The sequence below is a fragment of the Bos grunniens genome, chromosome 1, assembly GCF_055505025.1.
Source record: "Bos grunniens cultivar Pamir isolate PY7600 chromosome 1, Bosgru_T2T1.0, whole genome shotgun sequence".
Classification (NCBI taxonomy): domain Eukaryota; kingdom Metazoa; phylum Chordata; class Mammalia; order Artiodactyla; family Bovidae; genus Bos; species Bos grunniens.
In genome coordinates, this window is record NC_141165.1 from 21920554 (window position 1) to 21947528 (window position 26975).

Below are 26975 nucleotides of genomic sequence, written 5' to 3' on the forward strand. Positions count from 1 at the left end.
TTGTCCTTTTAAATCTCCAGGGACCTCTGTGTTGCAAATAAATCCAAAGCCCAGATCACTGGCACCACCCATCTCTTCCTCCTCTTGGATACATTTTCTTCTCTGGCTTCAGGACACCACACTTTCTTGGATTCCCTCCTTCTCCTGTTACTGCATCTCAGCCCCTTTGCTGGCTCTGCTTCATTCCCTGACCCCTATGTATTGGCAGGCCCCGGGGCTCCAGCCTTGGTCTTGTCTCTTAATGCTCAGACTTTAGTGGTTTTATCTAGTTCTTGTTGTTGTTCAGTCGCCCAGTCATGTCCAACTCTTTGCAACCCCATGGACTATAGCATATCAGGCCCCTCTGTTCTTCACCATCTCCTGGAGTTTGCCCAAGTTCATGTTCATTGCATCAATGATGCCATCCAACCATCTCATCTTCTGACGCCCACTTCTCCTTCTCCATAGTAGTTCTATGTTGACAATCCCCAAATTTACATTCCTCTTCAGACATCTCTTCAAAACACCAGATGAAACTCCAAACTCATACACCTAACTGCCTACTGGGCATGTCCACTTGGATGTCTAATCACCAGGTCAAGTTTAAATGTCCCAAACTGAGCTTTTGGAATTTCACACACTCCCACCCAAACCAGCACCTCCTGCAGTCTTCCCCATCTCAGTTAAAGGCAACTCTGTTTTTCCTTTTGGAAAAAGTCAAAGTCTTGATGTGTCTTAACCATGTCTCCTCTCTTTCTCTGAGGCCCTGTATCATCATATTATGTTATCTCTACCTGCAAAGGGTAACGAGAACTGACCTCATCACCCATCTCTGCTGATACCACCTTGATCTAAACCACCATTATCTCTTCCCGGATTATAACCCCTAACAGAAATCCATGTGTCTCCCCTGTCCCCCTCCCCCACCACAGTCTAGCTTCAACACAGCATTGAGGGTGATTGTCAGCCCAGTTCAGGGGGAATCTTCCTGCTCACACAACTCACGCCCTGAAGTTGTGTTGTAAAGTCCTAGCTGCTTCCAGTGTGACCAGGTGGATTGAAGGGGATGGGGAGGCCTAGACAGAACTCAAAAAATATTAACACTTGGTAGACCAAATAAGAGCCAAGAATTAGAAAACAATGTTACACAAAGGGAATTTTGTGTTCTTAGATTTAAAAATCACATTACAGTACTACTTAATACTGTGATCAATACAGGCTGGTTTATGTGATGAAAGACAAATCAGTGAAAGAGAAAAGACTTCCAAGACAGATACATAGACATATTATGTTTAGTCTAAAACAAAGATGACTGGAGAAAGGATGGACTTGGGACATCAAATAAAACAAGTACAATGAATGGGCTCTGGTGACCCAGGCGGGAGCAGATTCAATAGTGAGTCAGTCCCCTAAGATGACTGGCAGGGGTCAGGGAGTCCTGTGCAGGAATGCTGATGGTAGGTGCTATGACGCTCTTAGGTGTTTGGATGACTTTAGGGGAGAGGCCCATTGCTAAGGGCAGTGTAGGGTCAAGGCAAGGCTTAGTGTTTGTTTATTTTTTCAAAAAACCATAAATACTGATGGAAAGAGACCAGTGAAGAGGGTTATAGAGGGGAAAGAGGATGACTGCCATGGAAAGTGCCTGAGTGTGGGTCGAGGTGGGGTGCAGAGCCCCTGGGGAGGAGACTTTAGCTGGAGGGAGGCCTTCCCTCCTCCTTTGTCCCTGGAGGGCAGGAGAGTGCTAGAGTCTAGGGCTGCCAGATTCAACAGAAGGATGCTGAAAGGAAGCCCACATGATGATCTCTTTATTTCTTCTGTGAAGCCAGAGTACATGACAGAGTGTAAGTGTTGTGGAGGCGTGTATGGAGAGACAGAGGTTTACAGGAAGTGGGAGAACATTTTGGGGTCCCTGCTCTGTAGAATGGCTTACCTGGTGGCTCAGACAGTAAAGAATCTGCCTGCAATGAGGGAAACTTGGGTTTGATCCCTGGGTTGGGAAGATCCCCTGGAGGAGGGCTGGTGACCCATTCCAGTATTCTTGCCTGGAGAATCCCCATGGACAGAGGAGCCTGGTGGGCTGCAGTCCATGGGATCACAAAGAGTCGCAGGGACACTGTCTCAGGCACTGGTCTCTCATACTCACTTGAGCACACTTCCACAGGGCTTATTCAAACCCAGAGGGCTGAACCCCACTCCAGAGTTCCTGAGCCAGTGAGTCCAGGGCCCAAGAATGTGCATTTATAACCCATTACCAGAGTTGCTGATGCTGCTGGTCCAGCCCACTCTTGGAAAGTCACAGGTCTAGAGTGGAGAAGGGATGCCAGAATGTCCAGGTGAAGTTAAGGATCGGGGAGCTCTTGTCTACCTCACTGCTGAGGTGCAGACACACCTGAGACAGACGATTGGGCTCATGAATGAGCCTGGGATTATTGGGGGGAGGTTGTTAAGACAAAGAAATAGGACAAGATTGCTTAGGAAAATTTCTGGGAGTAACTGATTCTAGTGAAGGATAGAGGGGCCTGATGATGGGACAGAGAAAACTGGAGAGGTGTTCCTAAAAATTAATAATATCAATTTCCAACTGAGTGAATGTCACAAAACTTATTTTTAGTGTGCTCAACGTTTCTCCCAAAGCATGCACCTCAAACACTGAGAAACATTTTTCAGGAGATTAAGCATGAAAAATATCTCGTGATACATGCACATTAACTTTTGTTAAGGCTGTGTAGACACATAAGGTGTGACAAGGCTCCTTCAGAATCACATCTTCCACACTGATTTTAATCTCTGACATGAGTTTTGATCCAGCCAGAGAATTATCTTTGGATAGCCCTGTTAATAGAACACAAGCATCTCCCGTGGAGAAACCAATCACTGTTTAAGGAAGCAAGCAACGGGTATCTAACAGTGGAATCTAAATAAGCAGATTTCTTTTTCTAGGACATTTCTTCTGAAGTTACCAGGGACAGCAGGCGTTAGAGCAGTGTGTGTGGAGTAAGATGTGCCCAGTTGCCTGGGGGAGGGGGTGGGAGCTCCCAGGGATTCCATCTTGGAGCGGCTCTCTCCCGCCTCTGTGGGCCCTCCTTGCTGACCTGGCTCTCTCTGTGCAGGTGTCTGGTTGAGAAGGGAGATGTGGCCTTTGTGAAGCACCCCACGGTCCTGCAGAACACCGACGGTATGGACTGGCACTGCCCTTTCCTCCCTCAGGAAAACTCAGAGTCCTTCCTGGGAAATCACTCCCCAGGCAGTCATGTTGGTCCTAACATTCTTTATTTAGGGAATGAAAAAATTCTTCATGTCTGCTCAAACTGGACAGGGTTGGTTATCACATTGGCCTTGAACCCAACCGACAAACACACAAAGGCCGCAGTCCATAGAAGCATGTCTGGCTGTCTTGATTTTTATGCATTCTTTGTATTTTCTGGACACAAGTTTTTGTCAGCTATATGTAATGCACATATCTTGTCCCTCTTTGATAATACTTGCCTTTAACTTTTTTTTTTTTTGGCCATGCTGTGAGTCTTGTGGGGTCTTAGTTCCCCACCAGGAGTTGAACCTGCGCCCAGCAGTAGAAGCCTGGAGTCCTAACCATTGAACCACCAGGGAATTCCCTGCTTTCTTAATGATGTCTTTTGATGAACATTCTTCATTTTAATATAGTTTTCATTTTAATATAGTTTAATCAGCCGATCTTCTGTTTTTTGACTAGCACTTTTCAGGCCTGTTGAGGAAATCTTTGCCTTTAACAGGACTGACAAATGAATTTATGAGTTTGTGAATGTTTCTCTTCCGTTTTATTGTAAAGGCTTTATTGTTCTGTTTGTGCCTTTGTCATTCTCCCAGGCACTGGTGGGCAGTCACACCCCCCAGTGAGGGTGCCTTGACTGAAGTCATTAGCTGTGACCCCTCCACCTCCTCTCTCTCTCTCTCCAGGAAAGAACCCTGAAGCCTGGGCGAAGAATCTAAAACCCGAGGACTTCCAGCTGCTGTGCCTTGATGGCTCTAGGAAGCCTGTGACTGAGGCTCAGAGCTGCCACCTGGCCATAGTCCCAAGTCATGCTGTGGTCTCGAGGAAAGATAAGGCAGATTTTGTCCGCAGAATGCTCTTCAACCAACAGGTGTGGGAATTCAGTCCTCATCCCCCACATGAATGCTCAGCTCACTTGCAGAGCTGCACAGACACACCCCAGTTCAGTTGCACACTCTTTCTCCCTGGGCAGTGGAGCCTGCCTCTGATGAAAGTGGGAGGCTGGTGGCTGTGCTCACTTCTTGCTCTGGGGCTGTCTAGAGTATCCCAGTGGACTGGAAGAGTCCAGACACATGGGCATCTCAAGTGTCTCCCTGAGACTGAGCAGAGTCATGGTACCTCCTGGGCTTGTTCTGTCCTGGAAATAAGGGAGTCAGCCCAGGTGCCCTTCCCACCAGGCAGGGCTACATGTTGGAAAGGTGAAACAGGGATTACTCTGCCTGACCAAAAGAGGATCTCACTGTGTTTCTTGAAGCTGGGCAAGCTGAGCACTATTTTGGGCTTCATGAAAGTCGAACATTCAGATAACTCATAACCTCTATAGGCAGCCAAAAAGGGCTGACCCTAGGGGATAGTGGCTGCCTGAATCAGATGATCTTTTTTTTTTTTTTTTTTGATCCCAAAGCCTCATCTGCCTTTTGCCCAAGTGCACCCTATTCCTGGAGGAGCCCCAAATGAGTAATCTATATCTTAGCATATGCTGTTGACACATCCTGGTTAAAGGATGATGACCCAGAGGCAGCTGGCAACACAAGAGGCTCTTCGACTTGGGCTTTTGAAGGGATGGTTCCATCCAGGGTAAGCTGCCATCTCCACTACAAGGGAAGTGGACAAAGGAAGTAGGGGGGAGAGGCAGGAAGCAATGGAAATGATCAGTGTCTGGGTCAGGTTCAGAGAACAGAAGATGCAAGGTAGCAAGGGATCTGGTCACAGGAAAACATGTAAAGATGACTCAGAGAGTTGAAAACATCCACCAGTTGTTGGTGGGATAGTAATAGAGCAGTGAATTTGGGGCTCTTTTTATTTAGCAGTTGCTTTACATACATTGGGCTTCCCTGTATTCTTTATCAGATAGTGAAGAATCTGGCTGCAATGCAGGGGATGCAGGTTCGATCCCTGGGTGAGGAAGATCCCTTGGAGAAGGGAATGGCTACCCACTCCAGTGTTTTTGCCTGGAGAATTCCATGGACAGAGGAGTCCATGGGGTTGCAAAGAATTGGACATGAGTGAATGACTAACACTCTCACTTTTTGCATATATCATGTCAGTATCTAATGTAATTACCTCCATTTACAAATGAGTAAATTGAAGTTCAGGTGTTTCCACCTTGGTGCAGTGGGAAACCATTTGTGGCACAAGAGATGCAGTTTTGGTTGCTGGGTTGGGAAGATCCCCTGGAGAAGGAAATGGCAACCCACTCCAGTATTCTTGCCTGAAAAATTTCATGGACAGAGGAGCCTGGTGGGCTCTAGTCCCTGGGGTCCCAAAGAGTCAGACACGACTGAGTATGCACACGTACAAACTGAAGGTCACTGAGCTCAGTCAAGAATTTTCTTAAGTCACATGATGAGAAAAGCTAGGGCCTGCCTTTGAACCCAGAGGACTTTTTGCCATTTTGTTCCAGTGCCTCCTGAGCTGTTGCTGTGTCCCAGGGTTGCCAGGGGCTGGAGCCGAGCAGGCCAGCAGACTTGGGGCTTCTGATGCAGAACACGTGGCCCGGGCTGCTGGTCACTTACTTTCTGTCTGTCTGTCTGACCCAGGAGCTCTTCGGAAGAAATGGGTTTGAATACATGATGTTCCAGCTGTTTAAATCCCCAGCCAAAGACCTGCTCTTCAGTGATGACACGGAATGTCTGGCTAACCTTCAGGACAGAACAACTTACCAAAAATACTTAGGGCCAGAGTATCTTCAGGCTATTGCTAATGTGAAGCATTGCTTACGCTCTGGTGAGTAGAATAAATACCGAGGAGCAGTTACATGTGCGTCAAGGCAAACATGTTTGTCTTAAAGATGACCTTGTGCCAAGCCTGGGCCAGTACCAATAGGAGCATAAAGATTCAGAGGGCTTGCTCCTGGCCCTGCAGGAAGATTCAGGCTTACCAGGGAAGCAACTCAATTAGGCAACTGTATAAGATACTACCTGAAAAGGCCAAATTGTTTGAAGGAGATAGAGGGTACAGCAGAACTAGAGATCTTTTGCAAATTGAACTTGTTTACATGTCCTTGTCTGTTTTCTTTGGCTACTAGAATGAAAATGTGTGTTAGCATTTCAGTGTAGGGAGAAGGTTGGAAATGACACATATACCACTCACAGAGGACCAATTTGCAAAGATTTTAAGTAAAACCTATAGATAATACTTTATACAATTTAATAGAAACAAAGTATTAGCACTAAGTAGGCCATTTCTACATATATACATACATGGAAGTAGCACTAAGTATATCATTTCTCTCTATTTTTGTGTATTGTAGAAATGGCACAGCCACCTCTAAAAGAAATAAGTTGGAGAAATAAAATTAGACCTGGGATAATCAAATTATTGGGAGTATGCCTGAATTTTTGTTAAATTATATCATGTGTTAAAGATGAGGAGAGCAGGAGAGGAAAATGTAGATGTTTAAGAATAGCACTGACATCAGTTAGAGGGATGAGAGAGAAATTTAAAAAGAATATTTATTATCTACCATTTATTTTTAGAAAATAGGAAAAGGATCGTGTTTAATAAGCCCAGGCAGTACCTGACGATCTTTCTCTTATGTTACCGCTCACAGAACTTCTGGATGCCTGCACATTTCATGGAAATTAAAAACTGATCAAAGTGGGCAAACACAGAGATGCTCAGAGCCTGAAAATACAGTGGGGTCACATCCTCACTTGTCTGCGTGGTGGGTCTGTGTTAACATCACTTGTCTTTATAATTGTGTACTGTAACTGATGCGAAAGTTGGAATGAATAAAAATTATTGTGTCTTCTCAGAAAACCATGAAATGTTCTCAGATTTTTAGGGGGAGGGCAAGAGAATGATTTCTTTATGCTAGAATTGTGCTTGTGAAAATTTAGTATTTATTAAATTATATGTATTTTAAAGACCTCTGCAAGACTAACTCAACTTCCCTGTCTATTCTTTGATTATTTTACCCAAGAGTCAACTCACTTAAATTGAATTTAAGCAATAAATCTGTCTGAAGGGAGTCTTTGAGGGGTGATTATAAGTGTGCAAAGAAAGCATCAGTATGCGCAGTATCCAGGACTTACATAATGAAAATAAAGAAGAAAGAATGAGTTTGTGCATTTTAAAGGTATACTCATGTATTTAAAATTCATAATTTCAGGTAGAATTAAACTCCTGATCAGATTAATTGAAAAATATCAAAATTACTGTAAAAATCTAATCCTACTATCCTTCCTCACTCAATTTCCTGAAAGTGTGATTTACATTTACTTAAGTGAGTTTCTTGTCAGAGATTTTACCATTTCTGTTATTACCATGATTCCAGCCTATGGTGGAATAAACATTGTATGGGAACCCAAGTTATATACTGTGAAGTACAGTTTGGTGTTTGGACCTCTGCTTCTGCCTGTGAAAGAGTAACCAGTACAGAATTTGCTCCTCTTCCATAAACAACTAAAAAACTGGGGAAAAATATGTTGCACAAATGTTTTTAAACACTGGACGATAATAGTGCAGGACTATATGATCCTTGAAAGAGGGCAAAGAAAAGTGGTGAGCACAGTGATGACCTTAGTCTTTGCCTAGAGGAAATTTCCAGATGAGAGCAAAGGGAGGAGGAACCCACAAGAGCCCATCACGTTTGAGTTGAGGAACAAAGATAGGAGTTTGGGGAAGCCAAAGTGACTGGAACTTGATTGGCATACAGCAGAGATACGTACTGGAATCTGCTTGAAATGCTTGGCCAAATGCTAATCTTCCTGTGTGTAAAATGAAACTGAAGTCTGTCAGGCTAGGCAGAGAATGACTGTGAGAGATCTAGAAGCTGAACAATGCCCAGGGCTCCCATAAGACCAGGAATCAATTAGGGTCCTAACCAACCAGTGTGAAGAGACCCCACTGAACACCTAAGCTTTTCACTGAAGGCAGCTGGGGTGAAATAGCTGTAGTTTAAGGCCTGCTCCCGGAGAAGGCAATGGCACCCCACTCCAGTACTCTTACCTAGAAGATCCCACGGACGGAGGAGCCTGTGCAGTCCATGGGGTCGCTAAGAGTCAGACACTACTGAGCGACTTCACTTTCACTTTTCACTTTCATGCATTGAAGAAGGAAATGGCAACCCACTCCAGTGTTCTTGCCTGGAGAATCCCAGGGACGGGGGAGCCTGGTGGACTGCTGTCTATGGGGTCACACAGAGTCGGACACGACTGAAGTGACTTAGCAGCAGCAGCAGCAGCAAGGCCTGCTCCATAACTGTCCTTACTGAGAGTGACAGTAACCCTTGTGGGATAAACCAGATCTGCAAGTCACTTACTTGACTGTCCTCTAAAATAAACCTCAATATTCACTAAAGGAATACAACAAAATCTCAACAGGATGGCATGTATAATATCTAGATGTGGCATGAGAAGATTGTTAGATGTGTAAAGAAGCTCAAAACGTGACCCAGAGTCATCAAAAAATCAACCAATGGAAACACACCTAGAAACCACAGAGATGATGGTATTCGGACAATGAACTTTGAACAGTTGTAATAAACAGGCCTAAGGATTTAAATGAAAACTTGAAGGAGAATTTCCTGCCCTCTAATGGTTAGGACTCTGCCCTTTCACTGCCAAGGGCCCGGGTTTGCTCCCTAATGGGGGAACTAAGTCACACAGCCAAAAATAAATAAATGAATAAGTGAATAAATAAATGAACATAGCAAAGAAAAACCTGTTAGATTTTTGAAAGAATTAGTGACAAATATACAGTGGCAAAGTTTGTGTTTCAAGGAATTTGTTTCATCTAAATTGTCTATTTTTGCCATAAAATTGTTCAAAATATTTTCTTATTCTTTTAGTATTTATGAGATGTCTAGTGATATCTCTTCTTCCATTTTCCTACTAGTAATTTGTATTTTCTCTCTTTTTTCTTGACCCATATAGCTATAGCTTTATCAATATTCTTGAACTTCTCAAAAATTAATTTTTTATAAATTTTCACTACTATTTTTTAATCTCACTTTCTGTTCTTAGCCTTCCTTCTACTTATTTTTCATTTATTTTTCCTTTTTCTCTTAGATGCTTAAGGTGCAGGCTTATATCAATGTTTAGAACATTTTATTTTTCTAATACAGGTACTTAAAATTATAAATTTCCATCCAAGCACTACTTTAGTTGCATCCCTAAATTTTGATATGTTTATTTTCATTATCATTGAGGTAAATTTTTTCCAGTTTTTCAAAGATTACTTCTTTGATCTGTTGATTATCTAAAAGCTATTTTTAATTTCCAAATATTTGGCAATTTTCCAGATATGCTTTTGTAGTTTATTTCTATGTTCCAGGTATACTTTTTTTTTTAATAGATATTCTTAATTGTTTGGTATAGTTCTGTAATATGTAGTATAGTATTATAAGTAGCAGTTAGGTCAAGTTGGTTCAACTTATTATTCAAATCCTCTGCCTTGACTCATTTTCTATCAACTTTTTGCATTAGCTACTGAGAGAAGACAGTTAAAGTCTCCAACTAAAAGTATGAATTTTCTCATTTCTCCATCCAGTTTGATCAGACTGTGCGTTATGTATTTGGAGGTTTTGTTAGGTACATACACATTTAGGATGTCAGGCTTTCTTGATGAACTGACTCTGTTACCATTATGAGATGTCCCTAGTTGTCCAGTAACACTTTTTCTCTTTAAGTTTATTAATTGGATATTAATATGACTCTTTCTTCTGATAGTTTCTTCTTGGTTTATTGTATTACATTCTTTTACTTTTAATCCATGTTTCTTTCTATTTAGGAGGGCTTCTTACAAAGAAATATAGCTTTTTTTTTTTTTTTCATTCAGTGTGACATTCTTTTTTCTTTTAAATGAAGTGTTTAGTTCATTTATGTATAACATAATTGTTGATGTTTGTTTTCTGTCTCATCTGTTCTTCATTCCTTATTTCCTCTTTTCTGCCTTCTATTGGATTAATTGAATAATTTTTAGTATTTCACTTTATGTTCTCTATTAGTTTGTTATTCTCTATTGGTTTATTATTTTATTTCTTTGTTATTCTATAATAATAATTTTTTATTTTTATAAATAAAAAGATATTTGTTTTAAATATCTTCTCGAAAGTTTGTAATATACATATTTATCTTAAGACTGGCATCAAATAACTTTATATCACTTTGTGGATAACGTATTGGGTTGGCCAAAAAGTTCATTTAGGTTTTCTGTAACATCTTATTTTTGGCCAACCCAGTAAGACCCTGTAATAGTGCAGCTCTACCTTCACCAGTGGAGTGTGGATAAGCTTTTAACAACCAGATGTTCAAGGTAAAAAGGGCCCAGATTGGTATCATTCGCCAGTTTCACAGAGCACATTCCCTTGCCATGAATGATTTCAAACTATCAAAGTAATGTCAGAGATGAGAAGAGATACACAGACAGCCTTTGCAAGCCAGCACAAGCTAGCTGCACTACCTCCCTGACTTCTCTGGTTTATTTTTTGTGCTTTTATTATCAGACATTTTACTCCTACATATGGTAGAAACTCCACAATGAAATATATACAAAATAATAGAGGTGATAGTTTTACATCAAGCTGTCAATTACCTTTTAATGATATTTTAAAATGAATTTGGAATAGCTCTAGCTGCTATTTCAAATCCTAAAAGATGATGCTGTTAAAGTGCCACACTTAATATGCCAGCAAATTTGGAAAACTCAGCAGGGGCCATAGGACTGGAAAAGATTAGTTTTCATTACAAGCCCAAAGAGGGGCAACGCCAAAGAATGTTCAAACTACTGCACAGTAGCACTCATTTCACGTGCTAGCAAGGTAATGCTCAAAATCCTCCAAGCGAGACATCAACAGTACATGAACTGAGAACTTCTAGATGTACAAGCTGGATTTACAAAAAGCAGAGGAACCAGAGATGGAATTGCCAACATCCATTGGATCATAGAAAAAGCAAGAGAATTCCAAAAAAACACCTACTTCTGCTTCATTGACTATGCTAAAGCCTTTGACTGTGTGGATCATGACAAACTGTTGAAAATTCTTAAAGAAATAGGAATATGAGACCACCTTACCTGTCTCCTGAGAAACCTGTATGCAAGTCAAGAAGCAACAGTTAGAACCGGACATGGAGCAACCAGTATTACTGGTTCAAAATTCAGAAAGGAGTACATCAAAGTTGTATACTGTCACCCAGCTTTTATTTAACTTATATGCAGAGTACATCATGCAAAATGCCAAACTGGATGAAGCACAAGCTGGAATCAAGATTTCTGGGAGAAATATCAATAACTTCAGATATGCAGATGACACCACCCTTATTGCAGAAAGTAAAGAGGCATTAAAGAGCCTCTTGATGAAGGTAAAAGAGGCTTAAAACTCAACATTCAAAAAACTAAGATCATGGCATCCAGTCCCATCACTTCATGGCAAATAGGTGAGGAAACAATGGAAACAGCCAAAGATTTCATTTTCTTGGGCTCTAAAATCTCTGCAGATGGTGACTGCAGCCATGAAATTAAAAGACGCTTGCTCTTTGAAAGAAAAGCTATGACAAACCTACACAGTGTATTAAAAAGCTGAGACATTACTTTGCCAACAAAGGTCCATATAGTCAAAGCTGTGGTTTTTCCAGTAGTCATGTACGGGTGTGAGAGTTGGACCATAAAGAAGGCTGAGCACCGAAGAACTGATGCTTTCAAACTGTGGTATTGGAGAAAACTCTTGAGAGTCCCTTGGACTGCAGGGAGATCAAACCAGTCAATCCTAAAGGAAATCAATCCTGAATATTCACTGGAAGGACTGATAGTGAAATTGAAGCTCCAATACTTTGGCCACCTAATGTGAAGAGTGGACTCATTGGAAAAGGCCCTGATGCTGGGAAAGATAAAAGGCAGGAGGAAAAGGAGACAACAGAGGATGAGATTGTTGGAATGGTGTCATCGACTCGATGGACATGAGTTTGAGCGATCTCCGGGAGATGGTGAAGGACAGGGGAAGCCTCGCGTGTTGCAGTATAGCATTGCGAAGAGTCTAATATGACTTAGCTACTGAACAACAACAACAACAGAAAATGAAAAAAATCTTTAGTATTTACCCACATCTTTACTGTTTCTGCCTCTGTCCATACTTTGTGTAGCTTGGAGATTTTAGATATTTTGTGGATACTTCTTTCTGGCTTGCTTTATTGTCTGTAGATATGTTATTTTTCATCTTATTTAATTTTTGGTAATAACTTCATATAGTATTTGACCATGATACTTTCTGGTATTCAGTTTTAGGTGAAATTTGCTTTCCTGAACTTTTAGAATAAGGCTATTTTCAAGAAAGCGTTTCTTACTTTACAGAGCTCCATCTTCTGTTGTTTTGTGCATTATTCAAAAACATAGTTCCTTGCTTTCTTGGGTTTCTTGGTTTTATGTCTTTGTCCACTTTGGTCTAGACCTTCTTTTTACTTCCTCCTTGTTTTCCTTTTCCTATACAAATTTTATTCCACTTTCAGTGGTCTCTTGCTCCAGACAGCTCCAGGTCATTTTGTCCTTCTTGATTGGGAAAGATTTTCACACCTGGTCCTAGGTTATCTCCTTGCAAGATATCCCTAGGAAGCCACAGGCATGCTTATCCTTTACACTGGAGCTTTTATCCTTTACCCAGTGACTATGGCCTCTGATTGGCTTTGAGTTTCTACCACCAGTTCCCCCCACCAGGAGAGCCACCCATGCAGTCTTCAGCAGAATAGACCTGAGGCAGAAGTCTAAAGATTCTGGTCCAACAGGGACCTCTCCCTAATTGGGGAAGACCTATCAAGTATCTTATCACTTGGAAAGAAGACCAGACCAGATTATTAATGTTTAGTATTTCAACATGTTTGAGGTACTGATGGACCCTTAATAAAATCCTGGGACTCTCACCCTAGTAACACACACATACACCCCTTGGTGTGTAATTTTTGTATATTTATAGCTCCAGTCCAGTGATTCTTCCACAACCTCACACCACCTTCCCCTAGGGTGTTTAGAGTTAATAGGGATAAAGGCTACTTAATCTGTTTTGAGGCAGATGCTATCCTGTGGGGATAGGTTGCACAAGTTGCATATATTTATGTTAAAGGAACATTTATCTGTGGAACATTTATAACAATTAAAAGAGTAAGATAATTCAACTGTAGATACCAACAGTTGACACCAATTTCTACAAATCTGTAAAGATCAGAGGTTTACTTTGGGACAGCTGAGAAACAAGGTGGACTTTGCCATCTTCCTCCCATGCAGAGCAGGAACATCAAACAATGGCATTTGCTATCACGGCAGTAGAGGAAATCTGCTGTCTGTTTGTTTTGCCCCGGGAGCACCAGACTTTGCCCAGCTTCACCAGCCACTGCTCATGGCCCATTTGAAGATCCTGAGACTTGGCTTCTCTTGGTGAAAGAGAATGGGAAGTGAAATCCCTAAATGACTTAGAAAACATTATGAATGACAACTTTCAAGAAAGCATGTCACAGGCTGGTGGGGATAGCTCAGGATACTGAGTCTAAAGTTCTGGTTTCTGGCTTTGTCTGCCTTGCTGGGTACCCTACCAGTTATGTCCTCTGGCTAGGCCTCAGTTTTTCTCTCTATAAAACGAGATCATTGTACTGGATGGTCTTATAGGACATGTTTTGTTGAAGAGTCCATTAACAATGAAGGTGCCATAAAGAAATTATATGAAGTCACTTCATTAATTCACTGAATGTATTGTTAGTACCTAGTCTATGCTGTGGAGAAGGCAATGGCACCCCACTCCAGTACTCTTGCCTGGAAAATCCCATGGACAGAGGAGCCTGGTGGGCTGCAGTCCATGGGGTCGCAAAGAGTCAGACATGACTGAGCGACTTCACTTTCACTTTTCACTTTCATGCATTGGAGAAGGAAATGGCAACCCACTCCAGTGTTCTTGCCTGGAGAATCCCAGGGACAGAGGAGCCTGGTGGGCTGCCGTCTATGGGGTCGCACAGAGTCAGACACGACTGAAGTGTCTTAGCAGCAGCAGTCTATGCTGAGTGTTCTGTAATAATGATAGCATTGCCATTTATTGGTGACTGCTACATGTCAGGCAGGACTTGTACCTTAATAGTAATCTTCAAAATGACCCAAGACTGTAGGTGATCATATTTTTATTATTAAGGAGAAAACAGATGCTAGGAATAGATAAGTAACTTGTGCAGCATCATGTATTTTCTAAGTGGCCTATGATTCAAAACCAGGAGTCCCTGACTCTAATTTCATATCCATTTTGTTCCACAGATTGCACATAATACCCAACATCTGTCCTCAATAATAGACAAGTGAATAAAAAGTGTGCATACATAACTAGCATGAAGAGAAAAAGGTTTGCAGCATCTGTTTGCTATAGCCTTTATGATACATTGTCTAGGATTTAGTGGTCAGTATTCTTTCAGGGCTCCCTGATGTGGTGTGACTTGAGGAGCTGGGGTCACAACACTGTGCAAACAGAAACTGAAGGGAAAGATATTGGTCATGACATAAATAAAACTAAGGAGAATAATGTGATGGGTACTGTAGTAGATGATTTACTTTAGTTGCTAATTTAGTTCTCATAATAACCCTACAAAAGTGGATATTATTATTCTCATTTTCTAGGTAAGAACTGAGGCAATGAGAGTTAGATTAACTTGCCTAATTCGAAGTGAAAGTGCGGAAGCAAATGATCAAACCACACTAGCTAGGGAGAACCAGGGTCTCATTCCCTTCTTGTCTCAATCTTTGCAGTTGTGATCATTTCTCACGTTTACTTAATCCTACTGCTATCACCACTACATTCTTACTTAGCACTGGGCAGATGATTCCAAATTCAAATCTGGGAATTAACTCCACTTCTGGGAGAAGATTCTTCTATCTGAAGTTCTTCCTTTATTTAAAAATCCAGACTCCTTGATACCCTGGTGTTCTGGCCCACGGTATACTGAACTCTCAGAATTTCCCAGGCTTCCTTTCCCCTCCATTTTATCCCATTGAGTGGTCTAGGAGAAGTCAATTGTCAGAGTCACCTCTGGATAGATGTTCCACCCTGGGACAGATCCTGCCTGTTTCACAGTTTTGCCTGAAATCAGCCCTGTCATGGAGCTCTAAACTGCATCCTGCCCCTAACTTCTAACTGCTTTCCCATCTTGGCCAAATCTGTCTGAGTGCTCTGCAAAGAGTACACCAGAGAAGACCAACTTTTCCTGCATGCCTGCTTTTGATCAGGGACTTTTGTCCCTTTGCATATGACCAGAGTCCACTCAGTTCCAGGGTCAGTGGCCTGTGCATCTATTGGCCTAGAGGTCAGATTGGCCAGGTTAGGTTGAACATTATACTGATAAGGAAAGCGTTTTCTTAGGAGACTCTTTTGCTTGCAGAATGGACATCTTTGACTTTTGAAGCAAGGACAAACATCTGATAGACTCTCCCAATACTCTATAGAAGAATGATTGGGTTGAGGAGAAAGAGTCCAGAGCTTTGTTTAATGGTGAAAAGTGCTGACTATCTCTGTTCAATTATTCCTCATTCCACACATGATCCTGCATTCTGCCCTTCACAGAATACTGTTTAACTATGGAGACAGGTAAAAAGAGTAAAAAGACTCCTCTTCCTTTTCCTTTTCTCTACTTTTCTCTTTCTCTTCTCTTTTTGTTCATTTTTTTTTCAGTTAAAAATATTTGTTCTTGTTCATTTCATTTCCTTGAGTGTGTCGGGGGAGTGAAGCCTGAGAGACTGGGGCAAAGAGGCAGCTGGAGGATCAGGAGATTGATAATGTACAGGGGAAGGGAACAAGGGCTAGAAATATTGAGAATATTTAGGTCAAGGAGAAGGGAGTTACAAATATGCGGAGGGAGAAAACTAAGACTTGCAGTAAAGTCAACTTGAATTGCAGGAATCAGTGTGAACTCATGGTTGGAGAAGGCACTGGCAACCCACTCCAGTACTCTTGCCTGGAAAATCCCATGGACAGAGGAGCCTGGTGGGCTGCAGTCCATGGGGTCGCTAAGAGTCAGACACGACTGAGCGACTTCCCTTTCACTTTCCACTTTCATACATTGGAGAAGGAAATGGCAACCCACTCCAGTGTTCTTGCCTGGAGAATCCCAGGGACGGGGGAGCCTGGTGGGCTGCCATCTATGGGGTCACACAGAATCGGACAGGACTGAAGCGACTTAGCAGCAGCAGCAGCATGGTTGGAGAGAGAGAGAAATGAATGTAGATGTGTGTTAGTATGGAGATCCATATCTATACCTAAGATATATCTATATATGTCTGTTGAACAGAAAAGGCAATGGCACCCCACTCCAGTACTCTTGCCTGGAGAATCCCATGGATGGAGGAGCCTGGTAGGCTGCAGTCCATGGGGTCAATAAGAGTCAGACATAACTGAGCGACTTCACTTTCACTTTTCACTTTCATGCACTGGAGAAGGAAATGGCAACCCACTCCGGTATTCTTGCCTGGAGAATCCCAGGGACGGGGGAGCCTGGTGGGCTGCCGTCTATGGGGTCGCCCAGAGTCGGACATGACTGAAGCGACTTAGCAGCAGCAGCAGCATGTCTGTTGAAAGACCCTATTATCAGTTTCTCTCCCAAGCAGTTCCCATACCTAGCATCCACATTTTTCTTCCTAAATACCATTCTAAACTACAATGATAAAGTTTCTTAGAGAAATGAGATTCCTGAAACAGAGATTCTAGAACTGGTATAGGGAAAGTGTGAGATAGGGCTGAATGTCATATTCTGCCAGAAAGTGAAGTGTTTGAAAAATTATAGGGCTTGTGAAAAATACACAAGAGCAAGCTTGAAGGACCACACCATCTGATCATCCAAATAAATGAGGAGTAGAGCTCTGGGAAGATGGCAGAGTATAAAACATCAACAATTAGTCTTCCTACTCAAACAACAATTTCACTAGTAGAATTGTTTGATTTAAGTATTTTTGGAGGCTTCCAACTTCTAAGGGAAGGTTTAAAGGGTAAATTGTTATTAATTTCAGTCAGTTTCAGTTCTTATCTTAGCAGTGGCTACCTATCTCTGTCCCCACTGCCCCACATCAGACAGCTGTGCATGTATTCCAGGAGCAGCTTGCACATAGCTTGTGGAATCAAGGTGGACAATAAGGATTCTGTTATGAAATATTTAGAATCTAATGTTAGGGTCATTGATAGTTGCTTATGAACATGGAGGTGCAGGTACGGAGGAGGGATGTCATTGTTATTGTACTTTACCTCTTTGTTGCAAGACCCTCCTCCACTGAGTGACTTCCAGAGAATTTAAAAGGCCAATATAGTTTTACCTGGGCTTTCCAGGTGGTTTAGTGGTAAAGAATCCACTAGCAATGCAGAAGACTTGGGCTCAATCTCTGGGTTAGGAAAATCCCCTGGAGAAGGAAATGGCAACCCACTCCAGTATTCTTGCTTGGGAAACCCCATGGACAGAGGAGCCTAGTGGGTTATAGTCCATGAGGTCACAAAAATGTTGGACATCACTTAGAGACTAAACAACAACAACAATCTTTTTATCACACTTTTCCACTTTTCTCCCTTTCTTCCTTTTGAAGAGCAAGGCATTTAAGACTTAAAAAGCAACTTTATAGTGAGAGGAAATTAAGAAGTCATTGTGCATACACAGGGAAAGATGTGGGATCAAAAATACCTGAAAAGACCTTAACTTTGTACTTCTGATTGATTCTTGGCACAGAGATAGTACACAGCCATTTAAAAAACAAAACAAAACTGCAAACCCCAATGAAGAAGGAGAATCTGATTTCCAGAATTACTATATTGTTAAATTCAAATGTCCCATTTTCAACAACAACAAAAACACAAGACATACAAAGAAACATTCAAAGGGGAAAAATCAACAGAAAAGGTCCCTGAAAAAGACCTGATGGTGGATCTACTAGACAAAAACTTTAAAATTAGTGCTTTAAAAATGCTCAAAGAACTAAAAGGAGATGTTGAGAGAGTTTTTTTTTTTTTTTTTAAGATGTATAAACAAAGTGGAAATATGAGTAAAGAGATAGAAAACCTAAAAAGAAATTTAGAATTTCTGAAGTTAAAAGTATAATAACTGAAATAAAATTCACTAGAACAATTCAAAGGAATATTTGAAAAAGGAGAAGAATCAGTGAACTGAAATTATTGAGTCTGAGGAACAAAAAGAAAAAATAGAGAGGAAAAGTGAACAAAGTATAAGGAAATTGTGGGTCATCATAATGCAGAATAACATATACATTGTGGAGTCCCAGAAGGAGAAGAGAAAGGAGTAGAGAGAATACTTGAAAACATGGTCAAAAATTTCCCAGATTAGATGAAAGATATGAATATAAATCCAAGAATCTCAAGGAAAACCAAGTAGGGTGACCTCAGGACTCACAGTGAGACATAACCAAAGTATCAAAAGCCAGAGACAGTAAGATAGTCTTGAATGCAGCAAGAGGAAAGAAATTCTTGACATACAAGCAATCTTTGACAAGATTATTAACAAATGCCTCCTCAAAAACTTTGGAGGTCAGAAGGCAGTGGGCTGAATATTTAAGGGGCTAAAGGGAAAAGCACAATCAACCAAGAATCCTGTATCTGGCAAAATTGGCCTTCAAAAGTGAGGGAGAAATTAAGATATTCCCAGAGAAAGGAAAGCTAGGCACGATTGTTACCACTAGATCTGTTCTACAAAATATAGTAAAGGTAATCCTGCAGGTTGATATCAAAGGACACCAGACAATAACTTGAAGCCTTATGCAGAAACAAAGATCACAGTAAAAGAAGATACAGAGTGATTATAAAAGCTAGTATTATTGTAACAATGGCATGCAATTCCACATTTTGTTTTCTAAATGTGGCCAGGCGGCTCTAGTGGTAAAGAGCCTGCCTGCCAATGTAGGAGACCTAGGAAATGCAGGTTTGATCCCTAAGTCAGCAAGATCCCCTGTAGTCAGCATGACAACCTACGCCAGTATTCTTGCCTGGAGAATCCCACGGACAGAGGAGCCTGACAGACTACAGGCCATAGGGTCACATAGAGCTGGACACAGCTGAAGTGACTTAGCACACATGCAATGCAAAATAAATTATTAGTCTATGTTTTCAAACACAGTGTATAAAGATGTAATTTTATGAAATGAACTATTGAAAGAGTGGGGAATGGAGCTGTAAAGGAGCAGTTTTTGCATGTTACTTCAGTTCAGTTCAGTTCAGTTCAGTCACTCAGTGGTGTCCGACTGTTTGCAACCCCATGAACGCCAGGCCTCCCTGTCCATCACCAACTCCCGGAGTCCACCCAAACCCATGTCCATTGTATTGGTGATGCCATCCAACCATCTCATCCTCTGTCGTCCCCTTCTCCTCCTGCCCTCAATCTTTCCCAGCATCAGCGCCTTCTCAAGTGAGTCAGCTCTCTGCATCAGGTGGCCAAAGTATTGGAGTTTCAGCTTCAGCATCAGTCCCTCCAATGAACACCCAGGACTGATCTCCTTTAGGATGGACTGGTTGGATCTCCTTAAGTTAAGATGGTATAAATTCAAATTAGAGTGGTATAAATTTAAATTATATAATCTATAGTAACCACAAGGTAAATAGCTATAGGAAACATACAAAAGGAAGTGAGAAGGAAATGAAAATATTTCACTACTAAAAAAATCAACTAAACACAGGAGAAGACAGTAATGCTGAAAATGAGGAACAAAAAAGCTATATGGCTTATAGCAAACAAATAGTACTATGACAGAAGCCCCTCCTTATCAGTAACTACTTTCAATAAAAACAAATTAAACGCTCCAACAAAAAGACAGAAATTAGCAGAATGGGAAAAAAAAAAAAGATCTAATAATACATTATCTAGAATGGATTTACTTTGATCCAAAGACACAGATGGATTGACTATAAAGTGATGGACAGAGTTTGAGTAAGCTCTGGGAATTGGTGATGGACAGGGAAGCCTGGCGTGCTGCAGTCAATGGGGTTGCAAAGAGTCAGACATGACTGAGCGACTGAACTAAAACTGCACTGAACCCATTGGAAAACTACTATCAAAAAATCAGAATATTGTAAGTGGTGAGAATGTGGATAAATCAAAACCCTGTTGGTTGGAATGTAAAGTGGTGCAGCCATTGTGGAAAACAGTAAGGAAATTTCTCAAAACATTTTGATATAGGGTTACCATATAAGCCAGAAATTTCACTTCAGAGTATATACCCATAAGAATTGAAAGCAAGGTCTGATAGAGATATTTATACACTCATGGTTTATAGAAGTATTATTTGCAATAGTTAAAGTGTGGAAGCAACCCAAGTGTCCATTGCTAGATGAATGAAGAAGCAAATATGATATGTACACACAATGGAATATTTTTCAGCCTTAAAAGAAGGAAAGGATTGACATATGCTACAGCATGGATGAAGCAAAAAGCAAATATTATATGATTCTGCTTAAATGAAGTACTTAGTGTAGTCAAAATCATCGAGATAGAAAGTAAAGAGGTGGTTGCTAGGGGCTGGAAGTAGGGGAAAATGAGCAATTATTGGTTACTTGGTATAGAGTTTTAATTTTGCAAGATGAAGAGTTCTAGAGATAAATGATGGTGACAGTTTGCCCAGCAATATGGATGTAATTAATACCACTGAATTGTACATTTTAAAATGTCCAAGATAATAAATTTTATGGTATGTGTTTCTTAACCACAATAAAAAAATGGGAAAAGGAATGATAGAAATGTATATAACCCACTGAATATAAAAAAAACCCCTAAGTCCATGCTGATAAAAACAAGTAAATGGAGAAAGAGAAGTACTTGTTTACTTTAGAATGTCAGTCGACAAATATATAAGGAATGATATAATCAGAAAATCACTATTTGGCAATGAATATAGTAATAATTGATTCAGGCAAGAATCATCAATGGATACTAAAACTGGAGGATGAAAGTTTGATGAGGAAGAAAAGTAGTCTCAAAATATCTCCTCACAAACTGCTCATTAATTACAAAGGAAAATTTACAGTGTAGAAACATGTCAGACACCACCTTAACCAAGCAAATAAAGTTAACAGAAATGATAATGGGACAAATTACTATTGTCTTCCTTCTAACGCAATACTCTGAGAAGCCAGCATCACTTCTGTGATGTTGCTGCCAAAAATGCACACCCTGAATGAAATCATGAAGCAATTTCAGACAAACCCAAATTGAGGGACTTTCTGTAAAATGCTGTTAAATGCAAAATAACATGTTAAATCACATAAGCCAAATTCAGAATATTGGAAATACCAAAGAACAAAAGATGCCATTTCTTCAACAAGTAACTAGCATAAAAGGTAAAAGAAAAGAGTAGAAGTGTTTTAGGATATATAACCAATTCAAGCCCTGGGTCTTGTTTTAAGTTCTAATTTGAACAAGGTAACTTAAAATTTTTTTGACAATCAAGGAAATTGGCATATTCCCTGGGAATTAGATGATAATATGGAATAATTAATCTTTTGACAGATGTGATAAACATTTTTGGTTATATGTTAAAAATTCTTTAGTTGTTAGAGACACATTTTGTGGGTGAAATAATGCAATGTCTGCTGTTCTAGAAAAAAGGTGGGAAGTGGGAGGATAGATGAAATAATATTGGCAAAATGTTGACAATTGTTGAAGTTGGATAAGGGGTTGTTGTTGTTTAATCTCTCAGTCATGTCCAACTCTTTGCGACCCTATAGACTGTAACCCACCGGGCTCCTTTGTCTATGGGATTTCCCAGGCAAGAATACTTGAGTGGGCTACCATTTCCTTCTCCAGGGGATCTTCCTGACCCAGGGGTTGAACCCGCATCTCCTGCATTGCCAGAGGATTCTTTACTGCTGAGCCACCAAGGAAGCCCCAGATAAGGTGTGCACAGGAGTTTATTACATCATTTTCTCTATTTCTATGTATATTTGAAAATTTCCTATGTCTATGTAAAAGAAGGAGAAAGAGGAGAAGAATCTGAAATACATCCTAAACCATAACTAGTAAAGAGTTTAATTTGCTTCTTTTTTTGCTACTTCGTTTATTTTTTAATTGAAAGATAATTGCTTAACAGAATTTTGTTGTTTTCTGTCAAACATCAACAAGAATCAGTCATGGTACACCCATGTCCCCTCCCTCCTAAACCTCTCTCCCATCTCTCTCCCCACCCCACCCCTCTAGATTGTCACAGAGTCCCTGTTTGAGTTCCCTGAGTCATACAGCAAATTCCCATTGGCTATCTATTTTACATATGGTATTGACAGTTTCCATGTTACTCTCTCCATATATCTCACCCTCTCCTTCTTCTCCTTCCCCCACATCCATAGGTCTGTTCTCCATGTCTGTTTCTCCATTGCTGCCCTGTAAATAAATTCATCTGTACCATCTTTCTAGATTCCAATATATGCATCAGTATATAATATTTATATTTCTCTTTCTGACTTACTTTACTCTGTATAGTAGGCTCTGGGTTTGTCCACCTCATTAGAACTGACTCAAATGCACTCCTTTTTATGACTGAGCAATATATTCCATTGTATATATGTACCAGAGCTTCTTTATCCATTCATCTGTCAATGGACATCTAGGTTGCTTCCATGTTCTAGCTATTGTAAGCAGTGCTGAAATGAACATTGGGGTTCAGTTCAGTTCATTTGCTCAGTCGTGTCCGACTCTTTGCAACCCCATGGACTGCAGCAGGCCAGGCTTCCCTGTCTTTCACCAACTCCTGAAGCTTGCTCAAACTCATGTCCATTGAGTAGGTGATGCCATCCAACTATCTCATCCTTTGTCATCCCCTTCTCTTCCTGCCTTCAATCTTTCCCAGAATCAGGGTCTTTTTCATTGAGTCACTTCTTCTCATCAGGTGGCCAAAGTATTGGAGTTTTAACTTCACTATCAGTCCTACCAGTGAATATTCAGGGTTGATTTCCTTTAGGATTGACTGGTTTGATCTCCTTGCAGCCCAAGGGAATCTCAAGAGTCTTCTCCAACACCATAGTTTAAAAGCATCAATTCTTCGGTGCTTGGCTTTCTTTATAGTCCAACTCTCACATCCATACATGACTACTGGAGAAACCATAACTTCAACTAGATAGACCTTTGTCAGCAAAGTAATCTCTCTGCTTTTTAATATGTTGTGTAGGTTAGTCATAGCTTTTCTTCCAAAGAGTAAGCGTCTTTTAATTTCATGGCTGCAGTCACCATCTGCAGTGATTTTGGAGCCCTAAAAAATAATCTCTCACTGTTTTCATTGTTTCCCCATCTATTTGCCATGAAGTGATGGGACCAGATGCCATAATCTTAGTTTTCTGAATGTTGAGTTTTAAGCTAACTTTTTCACTCTCCTCTTTCATCAAGAGGCTCTTTAGTTCTTCTTTGCTTTCTGCCATTAGGGTGGTGTCATCTGTGTATCTGAGGTTTTTGATATTTCTCCTGACAATCTTGATTCCAGCTTGTGCATCATCTAGCCTGGCATTTCGCATGATGTACTCTGCATATAAGTTAATGTGTCTTTTTCTATTTTGGTTTCCTCGGGGTATATGCCTGGGAGTGGGATTGCTAGGTCATATGGTGGTTGTATTCATAGTTTTTTTATTCCTAATGTTTTAAGGAATCTCCATACTATCTTCCACAGTGGCTGTATCAATTTACATTCCCACTAGCAATGCAAGAGGGTTTCCTTTTCTCCACATCCTCTGCAACATTGATTATTTGTAGACTTTTCAATGATGGCCATTCTGACTGGTGTGAGGTGGTATCTCACTGTAGTTTTGATTTGCATTTCTTTAATAATGAGTGATGTTTACCATCTTTTCATTGTTTGTTAGCCATCTGTATGCCTTCTTTGGAGAAATGTCTGTTTAAGCCTTTTTCCCACTCTTTGATTGGGTTGTTTGTTTTTCTGTTATTGAGTTGTATGAGCTGCTTGTATGTTTTGGAAATTAATTCTTTGTCAATTGTTTCCTTTGCTGTTATTTTCTCCCATTCTGAGGGTGTCTTTGTAGACAAACTACAAACTACTTGTTTTGCTGTGCTAAAGCTTTTAAGTTTAATCAGGTCACATTTGTTTATTTTTGTTTTTATTTCCATTACTAGAGGAGGTGGGAAGGAGGTGGGTCATAGAATATCTTACTTTGATTTATGTCATCAAATGTTCTGCCTATGTTTTCCTCTAAGAGTTTTATATTTTCTGGTCTTACATTTAGGTCTTTAATCCATTTTGAGTTTACCTTTGTGTATGGCATTAGGAATTGTTCTACTTTCATTCTTTTGTATGTAGCTGTCCAGTTTTCCTAGCACCACTTATCGAAGAGGCTATTTTTGCCCCTTTGTCAAAACTAAGGTGCAAGGGTTTATCTCTGGGCTCTCTATCTTGTTCCTTTGGTCTATATTTCTGTTTTTGTGTCAGTACCATACTGTTTCAATGACTGTAGCTTTGTAGTATTGTCTGAAGTCAGTAAGGTTGATTCCACCAGCTCCAGTCTTCTGTCTCGAGACTCCTTTAACTGTTCAGAGTCTTTTGGGTTTCCATATGAATTGTGAGCTTTTTTTGGTTCTAGTTCTATGAAAAATCCATTAGTAATTTGATAGGGATCACATTGAATCTATAGATTGCATTTGGTAGTATAATCATTTTCATAATATTGATTCTTCCTACCCAGGAACATGGAATATCTCTCCATCTGCTTATGTCATCTTTGATTTCTTTCATCAGTGTCTTATAGTCTTCTGTGTACAGTTCTTTTGTCTCCTTAGATAGGTTTATTCCTAGATATTTTATTCATTTTGTTGCAATGGTGAATGGGATTGATTCCTTAATTTCTCTTTCTTATTTTTCATTGTTAGTGTATAGGAACTTAAGTGATTTCTGTGTGTTGACCTTGTATCCCATGACTTTACTGAACTCACTGATTAGCTCTAGTAATTTTCTGATAGTTTCTTTTGCATTTTCTATGTATAGTATCATATGACCTGCAAACAGTGAGAGTTTTACTTCTTTTCCAATTTGGATTCCTTTTATTTGTTTTTCTTCTCTAAATGCTGTAGCTAGGACTTCCAAAACTATGTCGAATAACAGTGTGAGAGTGGTCACTCTTGTCTTGTACCTGATCTTAGAGGGAATACTTTTAATTTTTCACCATTGAGAATAATGTTTGCTGTGGGCTTGTCATATATGGCCTTTACTATGTTGAGGTAGGTTCCTTCTACATCCATTTTTTGAAGCATTTATATAATAAATGGGTGCTGAATTTCGCTGAAGGTTTTTTTCATCTACCGCGATGATCATATGATCAGATGATTTTTATCTTTTAGTTTAATATGGTATATCACATTGATTGATTTGCATATATTGAAAAACCCTTGCCTCCCTGGAATAAATCCCACTTGATCATGGTATGTGAGCTTTTTAATGTGTTGTTGAATTCTGTTTCCTAAAATTTTGTTGAGGATTTTTGCATCTATGTTCATCAGTGATATTGACTTGCGATTTTCTTTTTTTGTGTTGTCTTTGCCTGTTTGGTATCAGGGTGATTGTGACCTTGTAGAATAAGAATTAAATTATACATGAACTAGTATAGATGTATATTTACAAATACTTATTTAGTGGACTGTATATATTTTTCACTCATACTACTAGTCCAGTATCAAGTTATAGAAAACACATAGGTAATTTTATTGATAATGAACACCTGAATTATATAGACATGACAATTATATTTCAGATGTCAGTACCTAGAATTGGCAGAAAAATTTAGAAAAATCAAATGTATTCTGCTCTAATTTTGGAATGCTACAACTTACACAATCAACCAAATGTCTCTTTAAAGTCTTTTGTATTTCTTTATAAACTTTAGAATTATGTTGTCAATTCCCACCAAAAATATAAAAAAACTTCTTGGGAGTTGGATTGGGAGTGCATTGAACCTAAATATTATAATTTGAGAAGAACTGAAATCTTTGTAATATTGGGTCACCACTACAATTTCTGGGTATAGCTCTTCATTAACTTAGAGTTTCTTTAATTTTTCTCATCAATATTTTATAGTTTGGTGTGTAAAAATTTTAGACACCTTTTGATAGATTTATTCTTGGACAGTTGTAGTTCTTATACTATTTTAAATAGCATTTCTTTTAAAATTTTGAATATAGAAATATAACTGATTTTGCATATTTATCTTGTATCCAGAAACACTGCCTAACTCAATTACATTTCTAATATTTGATCTAGTTTTTTTAGAATTTTATGTATTTTCAATCATTTCATTTGTGAAAATAACAGTTTTATTTTTTCCTTTTCAATCCTTTTACATACTGTATCTTTTTCATACCTGAATAGACTGTCAGGTAGGACTGAAAGTAAAAATGTTGAATAGAATGATGATAGTAGACCTTCTGATCTTTTTCTTGATCTCAAAGGGAAAATTTTTATGCACCATTTCACCACTGAATATGATAATTTCATATATAAGTTTCTTATATATTTTTTATATATTTCTTTTATTCATATTTCACACACACACATACATACCCTATCAGATTAAGCATATTTCCTAGAAAAATTTGCTAAGAGGGTTTTAAAATGAGTGGTTGTTGGATTTTACCAAATACTATTCCTCTACCTACTGATGATCATACAATTTTTCTTCTTTATGCTGTTATTGTAATCAGTTACACTGATTGATTTTTTTAAAAAGACAACTGCATTCCTGGAATAAACTCAACTTGGTAATGATTTAGTATCCCTTTTTCCCTGGTAGGCATCTGCCTACAATGCGGGAGACCCGGGTTCAATC

The 26975-nt window shown here is 39.7% G+C and overlaps 1 protein-coding gene across 1 annotated transcript in view; it reads left to right on the forward strand.

Annotated features, from left to right (window-relative positions):
* LOC147379106 (inhibitor of carbonic anhydrase-like) overlaps positions 1-6988 on the forward strand; it is a 43502-nt gene extending 36514 nt beyond the window's left edge. The window contains exons 14-17 of the mRNA XM_086316055.1: positions 3090-3154; positions 3913-4097; positions 5767-5953; positions 6780-6988. Of these exons, the coding sequence (XP_086172181.1) occupies positions 3090-3154; positions 3913-4097; positions 5767-5953; positions 6780-6814 (472 nt within the window). The 3' untranslated portion in view covers positions 6815-6988. The remainder of the gene's footprint in view (positions 1-3089; positions 3155-3912; positions 4098-5766; positions 5954-6779) is intronic.
* Positions 6989-26975: the final 19987 nt, after the last annotated feature.